This window comes from Sminthopsis crassicaudata, chromosome 3, assembly GCF_048593235.1.
Source record: "Sminthopsis crassicaudata isolate SCR6 chromosome 3, ASM4859323v1, whole genome shotgun sequence".
Classification (NCBI taxonomy): domain Eukaryota; kingdom Metazoa; phylum Chordata; class Mammalia; order Dasyuromorphia; family Dasyuridae; genus Sminthopsis; species Sminthopsis crassicaudata.
Window position 1 is genome coordinate 98,911,418 of NC_133619.1, and position 19,088 is coordinate 98,930,505.

At 30.7% G+C, this 19,088-nt stretch overlaps 1 protein-coding gene across 2 annotated transcripts in view; it reads right to left on the reverse strand.

Moving 5' to 3' along the window:
- DIAPH3 (diaphanous related formin 3) overlaps window positions 1-19,088 on the reverse strand; it is a 424,016-nt gene that overhangs the window by 217,454 nt on the left and 187,474 nt on the right. For both annotated transcript variants that reach the window (XM_074299215.1, XM_074299214.1), the window contains 3 exons: window positions 17,983-18,078; window positions 16,419-16,513; window positions 5,932-6,033 (listed from right to left, as the gene is read on the reverse strand). In XM_074299215.1, the coding sequence (XP_074155316.1) occupies window positions 5,932-6,033; window positions 16,419-16,513; window positions 17,983-18,078 (293 nt within the window). The remainder of the gene's footprint in view (window positions 1-5,931; window positions 6,034-16,418; window positions 16,514-17,982; window positions 18,079-19,088) is intronic.

Genomic DNA, 19,088 nt, shown 5'->3' on the forward strand with positions numbered 1-19,088 from the left:
GAGACTTATATCAACTGATGCTGAGTGAAATGAGCAGAACCAGAAGATCACTATACACTTCAACAACAATACTGTATGAGGATGTATTCTGATGGAAGTGGAAATCTTCAACATAAAGAAGATCCAACTCACTTCCAGTTGATCAATGATGGACAGAAATAACTATACCCAGAGAAGGAACACTGGGAAGCGAATGTAAATTGTTAGCACTACTGTCTATCTACCCAGGTTACTTATACCTTCGGAAGCTAATAATTAATGTGCAATAAGAAAATGGTATTTACACACATATATTGTATCTAGGTTATATTGTAACACATGTAAAATGTATGGGATTACCTGCCATCGGGGGGAGGGAGTGGAGGGAAGGAGGGGATAATTTGGAAAAATGAATTAAAAAAAAAATTTTTTACAGATGAAGAAAAAAAAAAAAAAAAAAGTAATGAGAACCCTAAAACACACTTTTAAATCAGCAATAATTGGAAGTTAAAGGAGTGTGAATTTTGCTGAATGGAGAATGACAAAACTATAATGATTCAAGTCAAAAATACTGAAAGTGTATAACAAAAAAAAAAAAAAAAAAAACATATTAACTAAGAGGAGGAAATTCAAATAACTTATCTAGTTAGCCAGAAGTTGAAAGAAAATAAAACACTATCAGTATTTGTTTAAAATAATTACTAAAGGATTAGTGGGAGAGGGAATTCACATGCAATAAATAATCCATATACAAAGAAATTAGGAAAGGGGATAAAAGAATGTTAATTTTCCTTGTAAAAGAAAAAAATTGTTATAGCAGTTGATAGCATCTGAAAACAAGACAATAAATTACTGAAGGATAAGGAAAATAAACAAAAATAAAAGCATTTCTTTCTAGAAAATCTACTTCTGGAATAGATTGATTTACATTTAGTCTCCTTAGTTGTTTTTCTGGATGCAGATGGTATTTTCTATCCAAAGTCTATTGAGATTGCTTTGAATTACTGAGAAGAACCAAGCTGTTATAGTTGATCATCGCACATTCTTGCTGTTAATGTGTACATTGTATTTTTGGTTCTGCTTGTTTTGCTCAGCATCTGTTCATGTAAAATCTTTCCAGGCCTTTCTATAATCCGCTTTTTCATCATTTTTTATATAATAATAATATTCCATTACCTTCATGTATTACAGCTTATTCAGCCATTCCCCAATTGATGGGCACCAACTTATTTTGCAATTCTTAGCTACCACAAAAAGAACTACTACAGATATTTTTGCACATGTAAGTCATTTGCTCTCCAGAATGCTCTCCACAATTCCACCAACAATTCATTAGTGGGGGGTGGGGGGGAGGGAGGGAGGTTTAATTTCTCAAGGCTCTCTCAATTTCTTATCTCCTCTGTTTTTTCTATATCACTATAGTAGCTTCACAGTTACAAAGATGACTTGTAAATCTCTGAATGTTGATTCATATCTTCAAATCACTATATTTACTGATTATTCTACAAAAGCTCAAATTCATAAAAATTTCAAAAAATTAATATTCCTCTATCACCAAGATTACCTCTTTTGACCTCACAAATTCTGTTACCAACAATATAATATATCCATTCTCCTACAACTAAAACTTTCATCTTCATTACCTTTCTCATCAGAATAGTCTGATGTCTGCTCTCTTGCTTCAGCCTTCCACTTATTATTATTTTATTAACATTCATATGGATTATTATTATACCAGTCTTCTGAGAAATCTTCCTGTGGTCAAAACCCACCTTTTACATCAATAGATCACAGAATCACAGATTTAGAGCTAGAAGAAACATTTGAGATTATCTAGAAGAATTATATCATTTCCCAGATAAATAATTGACAGTTTGTCAGGAAAAGCTGCTTTCCCAAAGCTACACAAATAAGTAAGTAAAGAAATCAACATCTAAATGCAGGTCCTCTGAATTGAAACTGAACATTCTTTCCATTGTCTTACACTGGCTTTCTTAGTTTATAAATAAGAAGACAATTAAGTCAGCTTCTCTGGAATACACTTCAAGATGAAATAAATAGAAATAGGTTGTATTATTTGAGGAAGGAAGAAAAAAGCTAATCTATAGCTCAAAAGAGTAAGCCATTAGTCCAGTTCCATACATGTATCTTTAATAAACCAAAAGCCTTTTCTCAATCTTCATCAGCAGCAATGCTGACCTCCTTCTCCACCTGGATATGCTCTCCTCATTGTTCTCTACTGGTTCTTGATAACATTTTAACTTCAACTTTTTTGTCTCCTTTATTTTTGCCCATTAACTATGAATATCCCAGAAAGGTCTGTTTCTCATTTTTCTCTATATTCTTTTACCGGGTGATCTCATCATTGCAGTAGGCTTAACATCTCTACTTAGATAATTTGGAGATGTGTTTATCTATCCCTAGGCTGGTCTCTCTTCTGAGCTCTGCTCTCACATCTTCAACTGCCTATTTGACATTTTAACCTAGATATACGGCCCCCATCAATTTTAAATGGTCACCTGGTCACAACATAATTCCTCTTTTTTTCTAAAAACTCATTCCTCTTCATCTGAATTTCCTTATTTTAGTCAAAAGAATCATCATTTCAATCACTCAGGTTCAAAACCTGAATATTATACTTAATTTCTTATTCTCTACCATTCCACAAGTACAATGAGCTTATATTAAATCTTAAGTTTTCTTTCTCCACAACATCTCTTGACTACATACTTATCTCCAGTTACAAAGCTACCACTCAAGTCCAGGCCCTTATCAATCATCATTCTGATAACAAAGTATCCCAAACTTTGTATAACTGATATGCATTATAACAAATAATTATTTGACCTTCTAAACAACTTTGGGAGGTAGATGACATTATTATTTCCATTTTACAATTGAAAAGAAACTGGGGTAAACAGAAATTAAATGATTTTTCCAGGGTCATACTGCTAGTAAATATCTGACATACAAAAATACAGATTTTATACACACACACACACACACACACACACACACACACACACACATATGTATACTTAAACACACACACATCCACCTTGTAAGAAAAAGATTCAGATCTGGTTGTATCTTGTCTTATATTCTTATCTTGTATTCATAGTAAAAAACTTATTTATACCATCATTCTCAATATCTTTTAACTGTCCTTTGCTTTGCAATTCAAGCTAGTTTGAATTTCCCTGATAGGAAGAATTTAATTATTGTCTTGATTTGTTCTATTAAATAATTCCTCAGTAGTTTCATTACTCTGGCAATTAACAAACTCTTGAAATTTTTATAGACTATTGGTATAGTCTAATTCTGAATAAGCATAGTCTCTTCTATTTAAGTTTTAGAGTACTGCTGAAAATTTTAGATATAAATGTCAGGTTCTGGATGTCTTGGTATGTTAATATATTTTGTGTATTCTGCAGGTATACCGAATTAAAATGTTCTGTTCCTTTCAAGCATCATATAGCTTCAAGCAAATAAAAAACGATGGAGGGATCTTAAGGATATAGAAATTAATTCACTTTTAAAAATTGAAATTGTCTGACTGTTCTGGAAAACAATTTGAGACATTAGAAAATGAACTAAATTTTATGTCCTTTGACTTGGCTTTTTCTAAATCCCAAAGAAGTTAAAGGACTCATATGTGCAAAATATAACTATTTTCATAGAAAAAACTTTTAAGAAAAAAACTGTGAATGGGATACTGTTTATGTCATAGGCAACTGTTAACTAATTTGGGTTATGTGAATATAATTATTATCACTATATGAAATTTTATTATTATTATTATTATTCTATGAAGGTAACACATAGAACAGACATTGAAATTAATAAACCTGAAATCAAACCCTAATTTTAATAAATTATGGTTGTGTGACTCTGGACAAATCATTTAATCTTTTAGTTTCACCTGGCAAATTTCTTAAGACTATTATTTTTCTTACGAGAAAAATGAAAATGAGAATGAAATCAGATTATGTTGAGCAAAGAGAAATGGTACTGAGCATTGTTCTTAGCAAAGAAATGATGAATTAGGGGTTGATGCAGGGGAGAAAATAAGAGGACAAAAAGAAAAGAAATATAAAATTGTCTATCCCAAGAATAAAAATTAATAGGGAGACTTCACCCTAAAAATGCAAGAAGGGGGTAAAAAGACAAGAGAAAGCAGGAAACAACCTAAGTCTTTGTTTGGTTTATTCCAAAAACCCACTTGAAACATTAAAATTCACAGAGCTAACATAAAAAGTTAGAGAAAAATCTACTATTTTAATGGTGCACTCAAAAAAACAGGGGTAGTGATCATGATTTCAAAAAAGGCAAGTATAAAAACTACATTAAACTTAAAGCTACCAGAGACAACGAAGAAATATCAATACTTAATGGCGATATGCCCAATAGCAAAGGTATATAAACATTTGAATATAAAATTAAGCAATGTACAAGGGGAAAAAAAAATGGTAAAATTATAATCACTGAAGAATTTTATATATCCTTCCCAAATTCTGACAAACCTAAAAAACAAACACCATAAATAAATAAATAAATAAATAAATAAATAAATAAATAAATAAATAAATAAATAAGCAAGCAAGCAATCAGGCCTAAAATACAATTCTTAAAAATTTAGAAATGAGAGGATATCTAGTCATTATTATATGGAAAAAGGGGGAAAATAGTATATTTCTCAACATGCCTAGCACGTTATAAAAAGAAATGAGCATATGACAGGCATAAAATTCTCAAAGGCAAATGTAGAAAATCAGAATTATTATATGATTCCTTAATGACAATTACAATAAATGTCATTCAATAAAAGGAATATAAAGTAGGATGGAAAAAAAAACTTAGTAAAAAATTTCATTGAAAGAATACATAATTTCATCAAGAAAAAGGATGACAGTAAGAGAATATAGAAAAATTTAGCATGTGTTCTCTAAACAAATCTTATGAGAAATCTTTTTAAAATTTTCATCCACTAAAGGGAGAACAAAGAGATCAATGATAACAAATCTTCTAGAAAGAACAAAACAATAGAAATTCTGAAATTTCAAAGAAATAATTTATAAAAATGAATATGAGAGAATCATTAAATCAATAAAATAGACAATTTTTTTTATTTAAAGCAGACAAATCATTAGTGTGATTAACAACAACAACAAAAAAACAAAAACAAAATAATAGCAAAGGAAAATTGAGAAGAAATGAAATTATCCAAGTTATATGACAATAAAACTGAAAAATGAAACAGAAAAACATATTTATGAAAACGCAGAGAAAACATTCATTCTCAAAAGAAATTCATGCACAAACTTGCAACAAAAAAATCCACCATATTACATATTACATAAAGCATCTGGAAAAAAACAAGGACAGCACCCCACCAAATTATTTCTCTGATAAAATGCTATTCATACTAAAAAATATGTAGATAAAATAAGAGAAAAAGTGATGTAGGCAACTATATCTAAGAAATATTAATGGAACCTTTAAAATAAGTAATATGTTAAAGATGAGGTTATGTCCTATGAAAATGTTGCTAGAACTGGAGATGGCAAAACAATGAGAGTTCTCCAGTGAATTACTACTATTAAAAACTGAAAATACACAATAACAAGAACAGTATACTATGAATATTTTATTGTATATTGGACTTTGCCTCCTTGAGGTATATGTTCAGAAATGAAATTTTTTAATTCAATTTCTTAGCAAACTTCCAGATGGGTTTTCATAATGAAAAGAAAAAAAAATTTTGAATCAAATAATCACATGAAGGTATGGTATCTAAGAAATATTGAAACAAACAAAATAAGAAAAGGCCAAGAGTTCTAATGGATGTTATGTCAAAGGCCAAGAACAGTTTTCTAAAAAATGGTTGCTCTAACACAATAAGAGCACATATGCTAAAGTAAAGGAAACAAAACCCCAAGGAGTAGTACTCACCACAACTGCAAATTGTTCTGGCTCACATAGATTATTATATTCATTCTTGAACTTAGACAGTGAATTCAACTGCTCCTGATCTGGCAAATGTTTTATTAAGTTCTAACCAAAAAAAAAAAAAGAAAAGAAAAAAAGTTTTAAACAAATATCTACAAACTACATTTTGAAAACTTGTATTCATATACAAAATTTTAATTATAAAGTTGCCATTAACAGTTAAAAAAATTTCATGTGCAAAAGAAGAAAAGAAAGAAAGGAGGGAGGGAAGGAAATAGAATTACCTGCAAAATTGATATATGAATTAAATCTAATAATATAAATTATATTCTATTAATGACAAAAAAATTTTCAGGAGTGAACCTACTAACTGGGGAAATCTTGACATTATTTTACAATATAAGGAATTAAATGACAGAAATTATAAGAAAGAGTACTAAAAGCATTAATAGAGAAAATCTATATAGGTGTAATCACTTAGTTATTAATTCATTCAGGTGAGAAAATTGCCTGTTCACTACTAAAAATGGAAGCTGATGGGCAAAAGAATAGTCAAAAGAGTATAGTGACATTGTTTAAAGCAATTATCCAAAAGAAATATAGGCTGAAACATAAAATACTTTTGCAAGCAAGTAAGGGAATGATTTCTGTTGAAAGAGTTCATGAAGACACAAGATATGTTCTAAGATACTCCAGGAGGAAATGTTCAACAGTGGCATCCCTTTTTTTTACTTAAATGATAAAATTATGCCCTTGGACAAGATTTAATCTATTTTACAAAAAATTCTCATAGAGATTGTTCTAATGTATTAAGTTGTAAATGCTGTAAAAGAATGCTGATGCTGACTTCCAAAGTTTTGCCTCATTTCTTATGCTTAAGACTGGATGCACTAAGTAATGATATTCATGTCTTTAGGAACATTGATGGACATTTACTTGTCTGATAGACAATATTCTGTTACTAGTTTTCTACTGAAATGAGGAAACTGAAACTGGAAATGAGGACTGAACTTTAGTTTTATGGAAGACTGTCCCACTTCTTGAAGAGTTGACAATGAAATATATCTTCTGTAGAAAGCAGTGAGATATTTTTTCCAAGTTCATGTGGCCAAAGTATTAGGATCATAGAGCTAGAAGAAACTTTAGAAGCCAGACAGTTCAGTTCTTTCATTTTTACAAATGAAGCTTGTGAGATTGACTTTCCCAAGGTCAAATAAAAGAATTGAGAAATTAGATCCTCTGAATCCAAATCTAGAATGCTTTCCATTGTACCATATAATTAGAGAGTGAACACTGAGGAAGAAAGCACAGAACTGGGAATACTTGAAAGCTTATTATAACTTATTCAGAAATAAAATGGAACTTTCAAAATAAAAAAAAAAAATAATAAAAAAAGAATGCTGATGCTAAATGATGATCTTAATTAGGCATAAATTAAAATTAACATTTAAAATGTTTAAGTCTCAACACTTGCTAGTAATTTATTTAACATGACCTTATGTCATTGTTACACCAGACATACACAAACAAAATAACTCATTCCCAAAAGGATGATACTAGTTAAAAAATGTTAAAGAAAGTAATATTATGAAAACATTAGATCAAATTACACATCACTGACTGACTGATTCAATGTCAATCAAAACAAGAGAAAATAAAATAAGTATAACATAAGTACATCAAAAGTCAATTATAAATATATAAATTATTAATAAAAATTCACCCTTTAAGTATGAGATTTATTTTTAATAGTATTATAGATACTTTTTCCCTCATTATGTTAACAAATATTACAAAAAACATATTAGGACTAAAGTATCAGTTTCTTCTTTTAGCTAAGCAATTATAATTTTAACTTTTTTAGACTTAAAGGGATGATGGAAAATATTAATAATTCAAATGAAACTTTAAAGTCTATTGTACTAAACATTAATGAAAAGACTGGTCAAATTCAACAAACAATGAAAAAGTACTGTGATAGGCTTATAGTCATCAAGTACTTAATGCTTTCAAGTGGCTTAAAATCTGCTGAAAGGAACGACAAGGAAATTAAGAAATAATCTTAATTTTAAATTAATCAAATCTTGATTTTCCATATATTTTAGAGATAATTCTTTATTTATCTATCTACCTATTTGTTTACTTGTTTATTTATGAGACAAGGTTTTAGTAATCTATCTGGGCTAATATTAATCTTTTTTTTTTTTTTTTAAACAAATGCACAGATAATTTTCAACATTCAGCTTTATAAAATCTTATGTTCCAAATTTTTTTTCCCTCCCTTCCTCCCACTCCCTCCCCTAGACACCAAATAATTCAATATGAATTCAAGAAGAAATTCTTTTTTTTTCTTTTCAACAAATATTTATTAATCTCCTCTGTATACAAAATGCTTTAGCACACTGTGTGAGACAGAAATTAATAAGGGTATCAGTGTGGGCTGGGCTCCTTCTTGATGTATCTAGAAAAAAACATCTCCTTTTCTTTCTTTCTTTTTTTAATTATAATTTTTTTAATTGACAGAACATGCCTAGGTAATTATTTACAACATTATCTCTTGCACTCACTTCTGTTCCGACTTTTCCCTCCACTCCCTCCCCTAGATGGCAAGCAGTCTTATACATGTTAAATATGTTATAGTATATCCTAGATACAATATGTGTGCAGAACCAAACAGTTCTCTTGTTGCAAAGGGAGAATTGGATTCAGAAGGTAAAAACAACCTGGGAAGAAAAACTAAAATGCAAACAGTTTACACTCATTTCCCAGTGTTCCCTTTCTGGGTGTAGCTGATTCTGTCTGTCATTAATCAATTGGAACTGAATTAGCTCTTCTCTGTGTTGAAGATATCCACTTCCATCAGAATACATCCTCATACAGTATCATTGTTGAAGTGTATAATCATTTCACTTAGAATCAGTTCATGTAAGTCTCTCTCCAAGCCTTTATGTATTCATCCTGCTGGTCATTTCTTACAGAACAATAATATTCCACAACATTAATATAAAACAATTTATCCAACCATTCTCCAATTGATGGTCATTGATTCATTTTCCAGTTTCTAGCCACTACAAAAAGGGCTGCCACAAATATTTTGGCACATACAGGTCCCTTTCCCTTCAAGAAGAAATTCTTGAGAAAGCAAAACAGCTATCTCTCTTTCTTTGAGAAATTATTACTTATTTTTATTACATCTAATTATTTCTCTTGGCAGTTATTCTTATCACTGACCCTCCAAATTGTTTGCAATTATTCCATTGCTTTTTTGACATTTATACTTTTTCACAAATCTTTCATATGAAAGACGTCACACACATTTTATAAAACTTTTTTTATTTGTTAAAAAAAATCTATTGGATGGTTGAAACTTTCATCAACTTTTCATCACTGCTTCCCTTTGGATTCTTCAATTAATAAATTTATACATTTTAACCACAGAATACTAACTTGGCAGTAAAACAAGAACAAGAGACACTGAGGAAGGACCTCACCAAATCTGGGAGGTCCAGTGGACTCTTACTGTAGTTTCAAAGAAATTTTAACAGAGAGACTCATACTCATACTGTTTTTATGTACCATAAAAACAAACCTACCTGAATTGTGAAATATAACAGCCAACATTTTCCATTAAATATTAAGAATAAGTGTCACTACTGGGTCGGTGTACCAAAGAGATCATAAGAGAGGAAAAATTACCCATATGTGCAAAAATATTTGTAGCAGCCTTTTTGTGGTGGCAAGGAACTGAAAACTGAGTGTGGATGCCCATTAATTGGGGAATACTTATGGATAAATTATGGAATATGAATGTAATAAAATAATTTGTTCTATAAGAAATGATGAACAGGCTGGTTTCAGAAAAGCATGGAAAGACTTACATGAACTGATATTTAGTGAAGTATGCAGAACCAAGAGAACACTGTAGCCAATAACAAAATTATGATGATCAACTGTGTTGGACTTAGCTCTTCTAAACAATATGATGATTCAAGGCAATTCCAATAAACTTGGGATGGAAAATGCTATCTACATCCAGAGAAAACTATGGAGACTGAATGTAGAACAAAGCATAGTATTTTTTTTTCCCCTTTCTCATTCCACCCCCACCCTTTTTTTAGTATTTAGTGACCAACGAATCTAAATGATGCTATTGATAGAGCCCAGGCCTAGAATCACACCTGGGTTTATTTCAAGAATCAGGAACTTAGTGGTTGTATGACTCTAGGTAAGGCACTTAACTTCTCCTGCTTCAATTAACCACAAAATGAACATAATAATAGTACTATATTTTAGGACTATAATGAAGATTAAATGAGACAATACTTATAAAGCACATAGTACAGTACCTGAAACAAAATCAGGCTTAGTAAATACCTATTGCCTTCTTCCCTCAGAGTTTTGATTTTCCAATAATTAATTTAAAAAAAAGTTATCTTGTACTCAAAGAACCATATGAAAATTATTAAAATGTCCATGTATCTAGTTATCTTTTATTTTATAGATCCTTTCAGCAACTTAGGGAAAAAAGAAATTTTGTATATGACTGCTATGTACCATTTAATCCTATTGTCACAATTTAAACTATGCTGCTTAAAATTATGTTTCCTAGTAAATATGTAACACATTTATGTTAAAAAAAAATTTAATGTCCTGCCTAGGGGAAGGGATGGAGGGAAGGAGGGGAAAAATTCAGAACAGAAGGGAGTACAAGGGATAATGCTGTAAAAAATTACCTATGCATATGTACCATAAAAAAAAGTTATAATTATAAAATTAATAAAAAAAATTAATGTACAACTATGGAAATGGGAAGAAGAGAACAGAACTACCAAATATAAATTTAATGGCATGAGATATGTAACTAGGAATGTATGAGGCATCTGTGGGGTTAAGCACTTAGTTCCCAAAGTCATATTCACTAGTATCATTCAGCTATTCCAGAGAAATTAACAACTCCAAGTCCACAGAATTCTTTATTGTCTTTATTTTTTTGTTTTTAAGATAAGATTAAAAGAAAAAAAAAAAAGAAGAAGAAGAAGAAAGAAACAATAAAGCCTAAGTGAAATTCAATAAGTAGTGATTTCCAAGGGGGAAAAAATTATATTAAATGAAAAAACTGAGAAAAAAAATGTAATAAAAATATAGTTGTATAAATGACTTAGAAATTACTGTAATATGTAGTATTTCTAGAAAATAACATGCTCCTAATTTCTCAAGGTCACTTTTTGTTTTGTTAAACAAGATACAAAATATGACTTTTTTTTATTTGCATGGGGAAAAAACAATTGAGATATTGCTAAACATCTCAACAGATGAGAAAGGTAGTAAATGTTTATTTCTGAATCCTATTCAATAATGCTACAAGCACACTTATTATTTAAAACCTTATTCTAGAATTAATCAAAATAATTTGGGGGACACAAATTACCATAAATAAGGATGAGATTTTTAAATGAAACATGAGAATTTTGAAAATGGTGGATTTAATTTAGGGATTTTATATATATTAAAACCCAAATACAGAAAAAAAGTTTAAAAGGTCAATATGCTCAGGACACATTCTCTCTCTAGCCAAATACTAAAAATAAATATCAAAAACATTTCTATCTAAGAGTCACAAAGAATCAAACTCTTCAATAAACATTCATTCAACAAGTATTTATTGAGTGTCTACTACATACAATGAATTTTACTAACCTCTATAAATAGTTATACAAACTAAGATACTATACTGACTCATAAGGAATTTATGATCTAGCAAAGAAGATGAGACACATAGACAAATAAGATAAATAAAAATAAGATAATGTTGTAAAAACTGTTCAAGAAAAGGCTGTTGACTGAAAAGTCATATATTAGCCTTTTTAGATCAAAACATCTGTCATTCTCACACTATACAAGCTTGGGAGGAAAAAAAAAAATCACATGGCACTGTTTTATCAGTTAACAAAGCAGGAAAATGTAGTGTCACAGAATATTTTACTATCAACTAAGCCTGATACAAAATATGAAGGGTGGAGAGAGTAGGAAAAATGTCTTTATTCTATTTTAATGAATGAAAATTTGTTGTAATGTTCTCTACTTTCATATCCTTTGCCCAGCCCCTCTCAATCACCATTGTTATCTATTAATATTGCTGATTAGCTATGACCTACAAAATTATGCTAGTTCATCTAAAGTGGCCCGCATTGCCACAAAGTGATAATTAATAGTATCATAGATTTAGAACTGAAACAGATCTTAAAGGTTATCTATTCCGGTTCTCTCCTTTTAAAGATGAGGACACTAAAACCCAGAGTGGTTAAAGGGGCTTTAGATAGGTATTTTAGACTGGAGTCACACCTGGTCTCTTAATGAATATTCTATTCATTAAGGCCACAATGCCTAGCTTCCTTAAATTGACTATTTACAACATTTTACCCAAAATAACAGACCATCTCTCCCATCTTCCCATTCTTCAAGCTATTCTTCTGGTATTTCCCATCTTATTTTATAATCCAACTCTTAGAGTCACTATCACATCCCCAACATTACCTGTTCTTCCTCCTTTCTCAACCTCTTTTAATATATTGACAAGTTGTCATATCCAACTGAAATTACATTCTCCAAAATAATTGGTGATATGTCTCTTTATTGGTAAATTTAATGACCTCCTCTCAATGCTTATCCTTTTTAACCTTACTGCACAATATGAAGCTCCTGATTACCATTTCTTCGGAGAATTCTCTGTCTGGACATTCTTTATCAGTTTCTTTTGCTGGACCATCATTTATACTCATCCCCTTAATTATGGGTACACACCAAGGCTCTGAGATTTTCACTTCTCCTTTACTATCTGTTTCCTCTTTAGCTCCCATGGGGTCAATTATCATCTCTATGCCAATGACCACAAAAATCTATAAATCCAGGCAAATATCTCATTGAGCTCCAACTTGGTATTTGTTGCTGCTCAATCATGATCCTATGGACCATAATGTCTATGGGATTTTCTTGCCAAACAGGAGTGGTTTGCCAGTTGGCTTCTCTGTTGGATTAAGGCAAAATGTTTAAGTGATTTGCCCAGGGTCACAAAGCTAGTAATTATTTGAAACCAGATCCCAACTCAGATTTCCCTGATGCTCAGGCCAGTGCTCTATCCACTGAGCAATCTCACTGGTTCCACTTGGCAATACCAGCTGCCAACGTGACTTCCACAGGGAAATACCATAGATACCTCATGCTAATTGTATCCAAAAAAAAATCCCCACTTTTCCTCTAAACCTTCCAGGAGATTCTATTACTTCTGCTAATGATACTACCAGACTTCCAGCTATCCAGGTTTATAATCAAGGGATTATCCTTGTCTCTTCTTCTTCTTCCCTCAAATCTAATCAGCTGCAAAATTTTGTCAATTGTACTTCCAAAACATGTGTTGCATGTTATGTTATATATATTTCATAGCCAATCTAGTTCTGGTCCTCCTCATTACTTGCCCAAACTATTAGAATAGCTTTCTAACACGCATCATTTCCTTCAATTCATCCACCAGAAAGCTGACAAAAATTACATTCTCAAAGCATAAGTCTAAATATTTCATTCTCCAATTCAAAAACCAAACAAACCCTGGTGAACCCCCCTCTTACCAGTAGGATAAAATACAAACTCCTCTGTACATCTTTTAAAGTTCTTCTCATAACTAAATGCTAAAGCTCTTCTCTGCCTGGTCCTAACCTACTTTTCTAGATTTATTACACATAACTTATCTTCATACTCTATAAAGTTTACCCAAAGTGTTGTTTTTTGCAAATGGTGCCAAAGCTAACAAAATTTTTCACTCTCACAATGCTTTCCATAATACATGATCTCTAAAGTTTATATGACCCTTTTTTATATCTGGAAGGTCACAATTTCACTTAGAATTCTGTCAATTCTGTTAGATAATTTTTAGATAACCTTTCTAATCTCAAAAAAAAATCTAAATTTTGCTTGATATATATATATATATATATATATATATATATGTATATATACATATATATGATATGTATGTGTATAAAACAATATCTATGAGAAAAAGTTGTTGCTGGGAATTTTTTGTATGGGAGATCTACTGCCCTCCTTTATAGTTAGTATTTCACATGGAGAATACCAAGGAAAATGAAAAATAATAAAACATAAGCACCACTACAGGACCTTGGATTCCTTACTTGAGAGATATGGTCAAAGATTCTACAAACAATTGCCAGGTAATTGGCATGTGAGGTCAAAATAGAATTGATATCTTTTACTCAAAGTTACCCCTCTATTTCTGTCAAGGGAACAAACAATCCTTCTAGTCACTCAAATTGGAAACCTCAGTTGCAACTTAAATTTATCACTCTCAGTCATACCACATTCAATTAGTTGCTTAATACTGTCCTTCCTACAACCAAAAAAATCTCTCTCAAAACCATCCCTTTCTTCACTAATACCATAAAAACCTTAAAGCAGAATTGTATTACTTCTTGCCTAAACTACTAGAGGAACTTCTGTCCTAAGGCCTTGATTTTTGCCTATTTGTTTGTTTTATTGGTTACAAACTCTACTAGGCAACTATTTTAGGAAAAGGAAAAAAAAAATCTCAGTTCACTTCCTATTCACCAATCATCTTCACAGCTTTTTAATCACTTTTGTTATTCATCCCTTGACTTTAGCAGTTTTGAAATCATGAATTATGGTCAAGTCAATTCTGTCATTGTTCCTGGATAAGGTAGTCAATTTACTCCTCTATTGCCCTACTCCCCAAGCCACTAACATTCTGGACTGAAATATGCTTGACAGGTAATCATTTTTTTGTGTGTGGGTATTCTCTCCAACAGAATACGTGTCTTTAAGGAAGGGGCTGTTTTTTTCTTTCTAAATTGAATCCTCAGAAGTACAACAATAGATCCATGTTCAACCTATTTCAAATCATCTTACAGATTAGAAGAACAATGTATAATCTACCTTTTAGGTATGTGCAGAAGGAAAAAATTGTAGCCAAAGGCGATCTAGAATACATTAAAAATACAAAATGAATAATTTTTCTAAACTGTTATCATTTGCTAACAAAAAAACAAATTAAAAATTCACCACTTTTTACCAATTCACCAATTGCCTAAAGAATCAAATGCAAGCTCCTAAAAGAACCTAGATTCCTTCCCCACTAAACAAAAATAATCCAAACCTTATCAACTCTATCATCCCGCTTGCCCTGGGTAGTATCTTTGGGATTCCTACTAACATCAAACATCCCTCAAACCACAATAATCCCTATAACCATACCCACCCTTACAAAACTCTCAGCCCAAATAGTAACCTTACTAGGAATCTTAATTGCCACAGAGCTTAACCTCTTAATAAACAAAATACCAAACAAATCTTTAATCCATACACCCAACTTCTCAAATATGCTAAGGTACTTTACACACATTTTCCACCAATAAACCCATTACAACTTTCACAGGTCCTTATCATCTACCTCTACTTCTACCCAAAATGGACTTATGACATTATATGACATTAAAGGCCTGCACAATTCAATTTCTTAAACATTTTAAGTATTATTCCCAGACATGTATTCAATGGTTCTTTCTTCTGGTTTCCTTACTGCGTCTTACAAATGACAGTCATTCTCCTATCTTTGTGCCTTTGAATCCATTCCTTATTTATATTCATCTCCTTTAAGAATGTGCACTCTTGGGGGCAGCTAGGTGGCCCAGTGGTTAGAGCACCAGCCATGAAGTCAGGAGGACCTGAGTTCAAATCTGACCTTAGACACTTAGCACTTCCTAGCAGTGTGACCCTGGGCAAGTCACTTAACCACAACAGCCGCAAAAGGGGAAAAATATGCACTCTTTATGTCCTCTTTCCACCTGCATAGCTACCATGGTCCTTCTCTAAAAGTTGACACATGATTTATCTTGTGTTTTTTATATGTGCAAACACACACATATACATATACATATACATATACATATACATATACATACATGTTGTCTTCAATAGAACATAAACTCATAAAGGACTGGAATTGTTTCACTTTTGTCATTTTTTTTTAACCTCAGTGCCTAACATATACTAGACTTTTAATGCAGTCATATTTATTGATTTAGACACTTTTAAAAAACTATTTTGAAATATCAGCTTAATTTCTTTTGAGCTCTCTAGAATTCCATTGTACTAAGAAATTAAATCCTACTGTACAGATGTCTCAGCTACTGGGTATTATTAAAAAATAATCCTAATATTGCAAATAACAACAACCTAAAAGAATATGGACACAAAAAAGAATGTACAGATTGATGAATAAAATGTTATTTGATATAAAATGTTGTGCAAATAAAATCGGGAAATACATAACTAAACAGTGGAAAGGATACATCAAGGGAGGGTTTCCAGTAAAGAAAATTTTAATTGAATAAAAAAACTTCCATTTAATGAAAGCACATGTTGATATATTCTTATAAAAACTGTAACTTTTAGTTCTTTACCTGAATCATTGACTCTGCCAACTGTGTTTCATCTACTTCCAATATCATTACTTTTATTTCTTCATAAGGCACACGAAAAGAACCCAGAAAGATTGCTGAAAAAGATTGAATGACAAAAAAACTGAATGAACAAATAAAAATAATGAATGAGAAAATAAGTCTTATATTATTTCAAATTTATCAAAAAGGAACCAGGTCAAACATAAGAATCTGGCAAATTTGAAAGATGAAGCTTTCTTTTTTGTCTTGTTTCGGGCCCTTTTCAGTTCTAGGACTTAACACTAAACTTCATATGCTCTTATTTTCCTGTGAAGACTCTTGCAGAATTGCACTTAAGGTTTACATACAGGCTATCACAAAAACAATGGACTACTCTTAATGTGTAATAAATATTTGATAAATCCATTTGAATAATTAGATTTGATGCACTTTAATATGTGACTGTAGGGGGCAGCTAGGTGGCACAGTGGATAGAGCACCAGCCCTGAATTCAGGAGGACTCGAGTTCAAATCTGGTCTCAGACACTTAACACTTCCTAGTTGTGTGACCCTGGGCAAGTCCTTCTTGCCTATTGCTCAAGGTAAAGATATATTTTTGATTATTTTCTTTCAACAAAATATTTCTGAAGTTTATCTATTAAAATGTTTAGCTTTCTAAATATTACATAGAATTTGAATTTAAGAGGTAAGAATCCCAAAATTCCATGACACTTATAAGTGAGAATAAGACAAAACAAATTAATTTATTGATTAAGCAAAATAACCACTTGCTTCAAATGAAACACTCTAGAAACAATTATATAGCAAAAAAAAAAAACAAAAAAAACAAAAAAAAAAACAAACCTCTTCATCTTCTATTATATCATGTGACACTAGTTAAATTCAGTGAAATCTAAGCAATGTAATGAAAACATGAAATTGTTAAAAAGAAATACTACTTCCCCCTCTACCTTCAGTTCTTACACATGCTAGGCCAGCAAAATTTTATTATATATCTATAGTTGCTTTGAAATGTATGCTTTGCAAGTAAAGCATAAAGATATTTGACCTCTTGTCCACCAGTATTTCAGTATAAAATTCATTCATCTATCTGCTTTAGTATTATAATTTTGACTAACATTAAAACTCAGTTTTTTCCCAATAAAATCTTTGAAACTGTTAGAGGGAATAATGGCAATTAATATGTCACAATTTTTTTTTTAAATATTCTTTGCTATCTCTTCCTTCTTTTTAAGTAAGGTTTGTAGTTTTAACTTACTATCAAAAAAAAAAGTTTAAAATATAATTATTCTTTTATCCTACTTGGTCATTACATACTCCAAGAATGTATTTTTAAAAATACAATTTTTTTTTGAAGTGGTAAGATTAATTTCATTCTTTAAATTCTTCCTTACTAGTTCCTTAAGTTCATGAATTTAACAGTTTAAATTGCCCTCAAGCAAAAACAATATTTGAAATATATTGTGTAAATCTCCAATGAAGAAGTTTAGAGACAAACCTAAGGAAAGGAAAGCAGACATAATAGTATGTCTAATTAACTAATATGAAAAGATTGTTAACTTACAAAGGTTTTGGGCAATTTTGGAATCCAGAACTTTCAGTTCTTTGATTCGTTTCTTTATTGTTCTCTTTTCGGCAAAATCCTCCTCCTCCTTTTTCTCTGCAAATGAAAGATAATTACTACAAATAAGTGAATTTCATGTAGAATAAAAACATAAATAAGCATCAAATAATTAAAAACATTTATTTTTAATGAATCAGAAAATTTGAAAGAATTAAAGCAAAGATCCTTTTAAAATCAATTAAGAAATTTGATATATACATGTCATTTTTATAAAGGTATTATATAAACATCTCAGTTATTTCATTTAGGTTCTAGTTCATTTGTACATGCATATAAATTGATATGTACATACAAATGGATGCATCTAAATCATATATAGAAAAACAAAGCAATATTTACTCTGGCATTGCAAGGGCATTTTTAGATGATTCAGTAGCAAAATAAGAACAACACAATTTAGAAATACAATTTATTATCTAATTGAATTTTAAAACTTTCTTTACTGTCTCTCCCTTCCATATATGTAAGTAATAAAGATTTGGAGATCTAATTCACTGTCACAAATAAGTCTTCAAAATACTATTCTTCTGTCTCTCCATATTTGATATACTTCATAAACATGATTTATTGATCTAATTTAAGATCAAAAAAATTTTAAACTTTACACCATGTATTAATTATGTTATTTATCATTAGTTTCTCTGAATTTGAAAAATAAAATGAATATAATGGTAAACAATTTAAATTTAGAATCATTTGTAGTGTGGCTTTGAATTTTTTAATTTAAATTCCCTTTCCCTCAACACACTAATATAGATAGATGACTGTCATCTATGTGTAAATACAAAAACAAGCAAAACAGCTCCTTGGGAGCAAATCATCTTTTGACTTTTTTTGAATTCCTCAATCCTGACAATATCTGGCATATAATAAGTGCTTAATGACCATATGGGAAATTTGCTTAGTTAAAAAACCATAGTCCTAATAAGGTAAGGGTTCAATCACAAAATGACTCAGGTACCTTATAATAATACATAATAATGTTTTGTATTTATTAAATGGGTACTGAAGATCTAAATCACTCACAACGTACATAAACAGAGAGG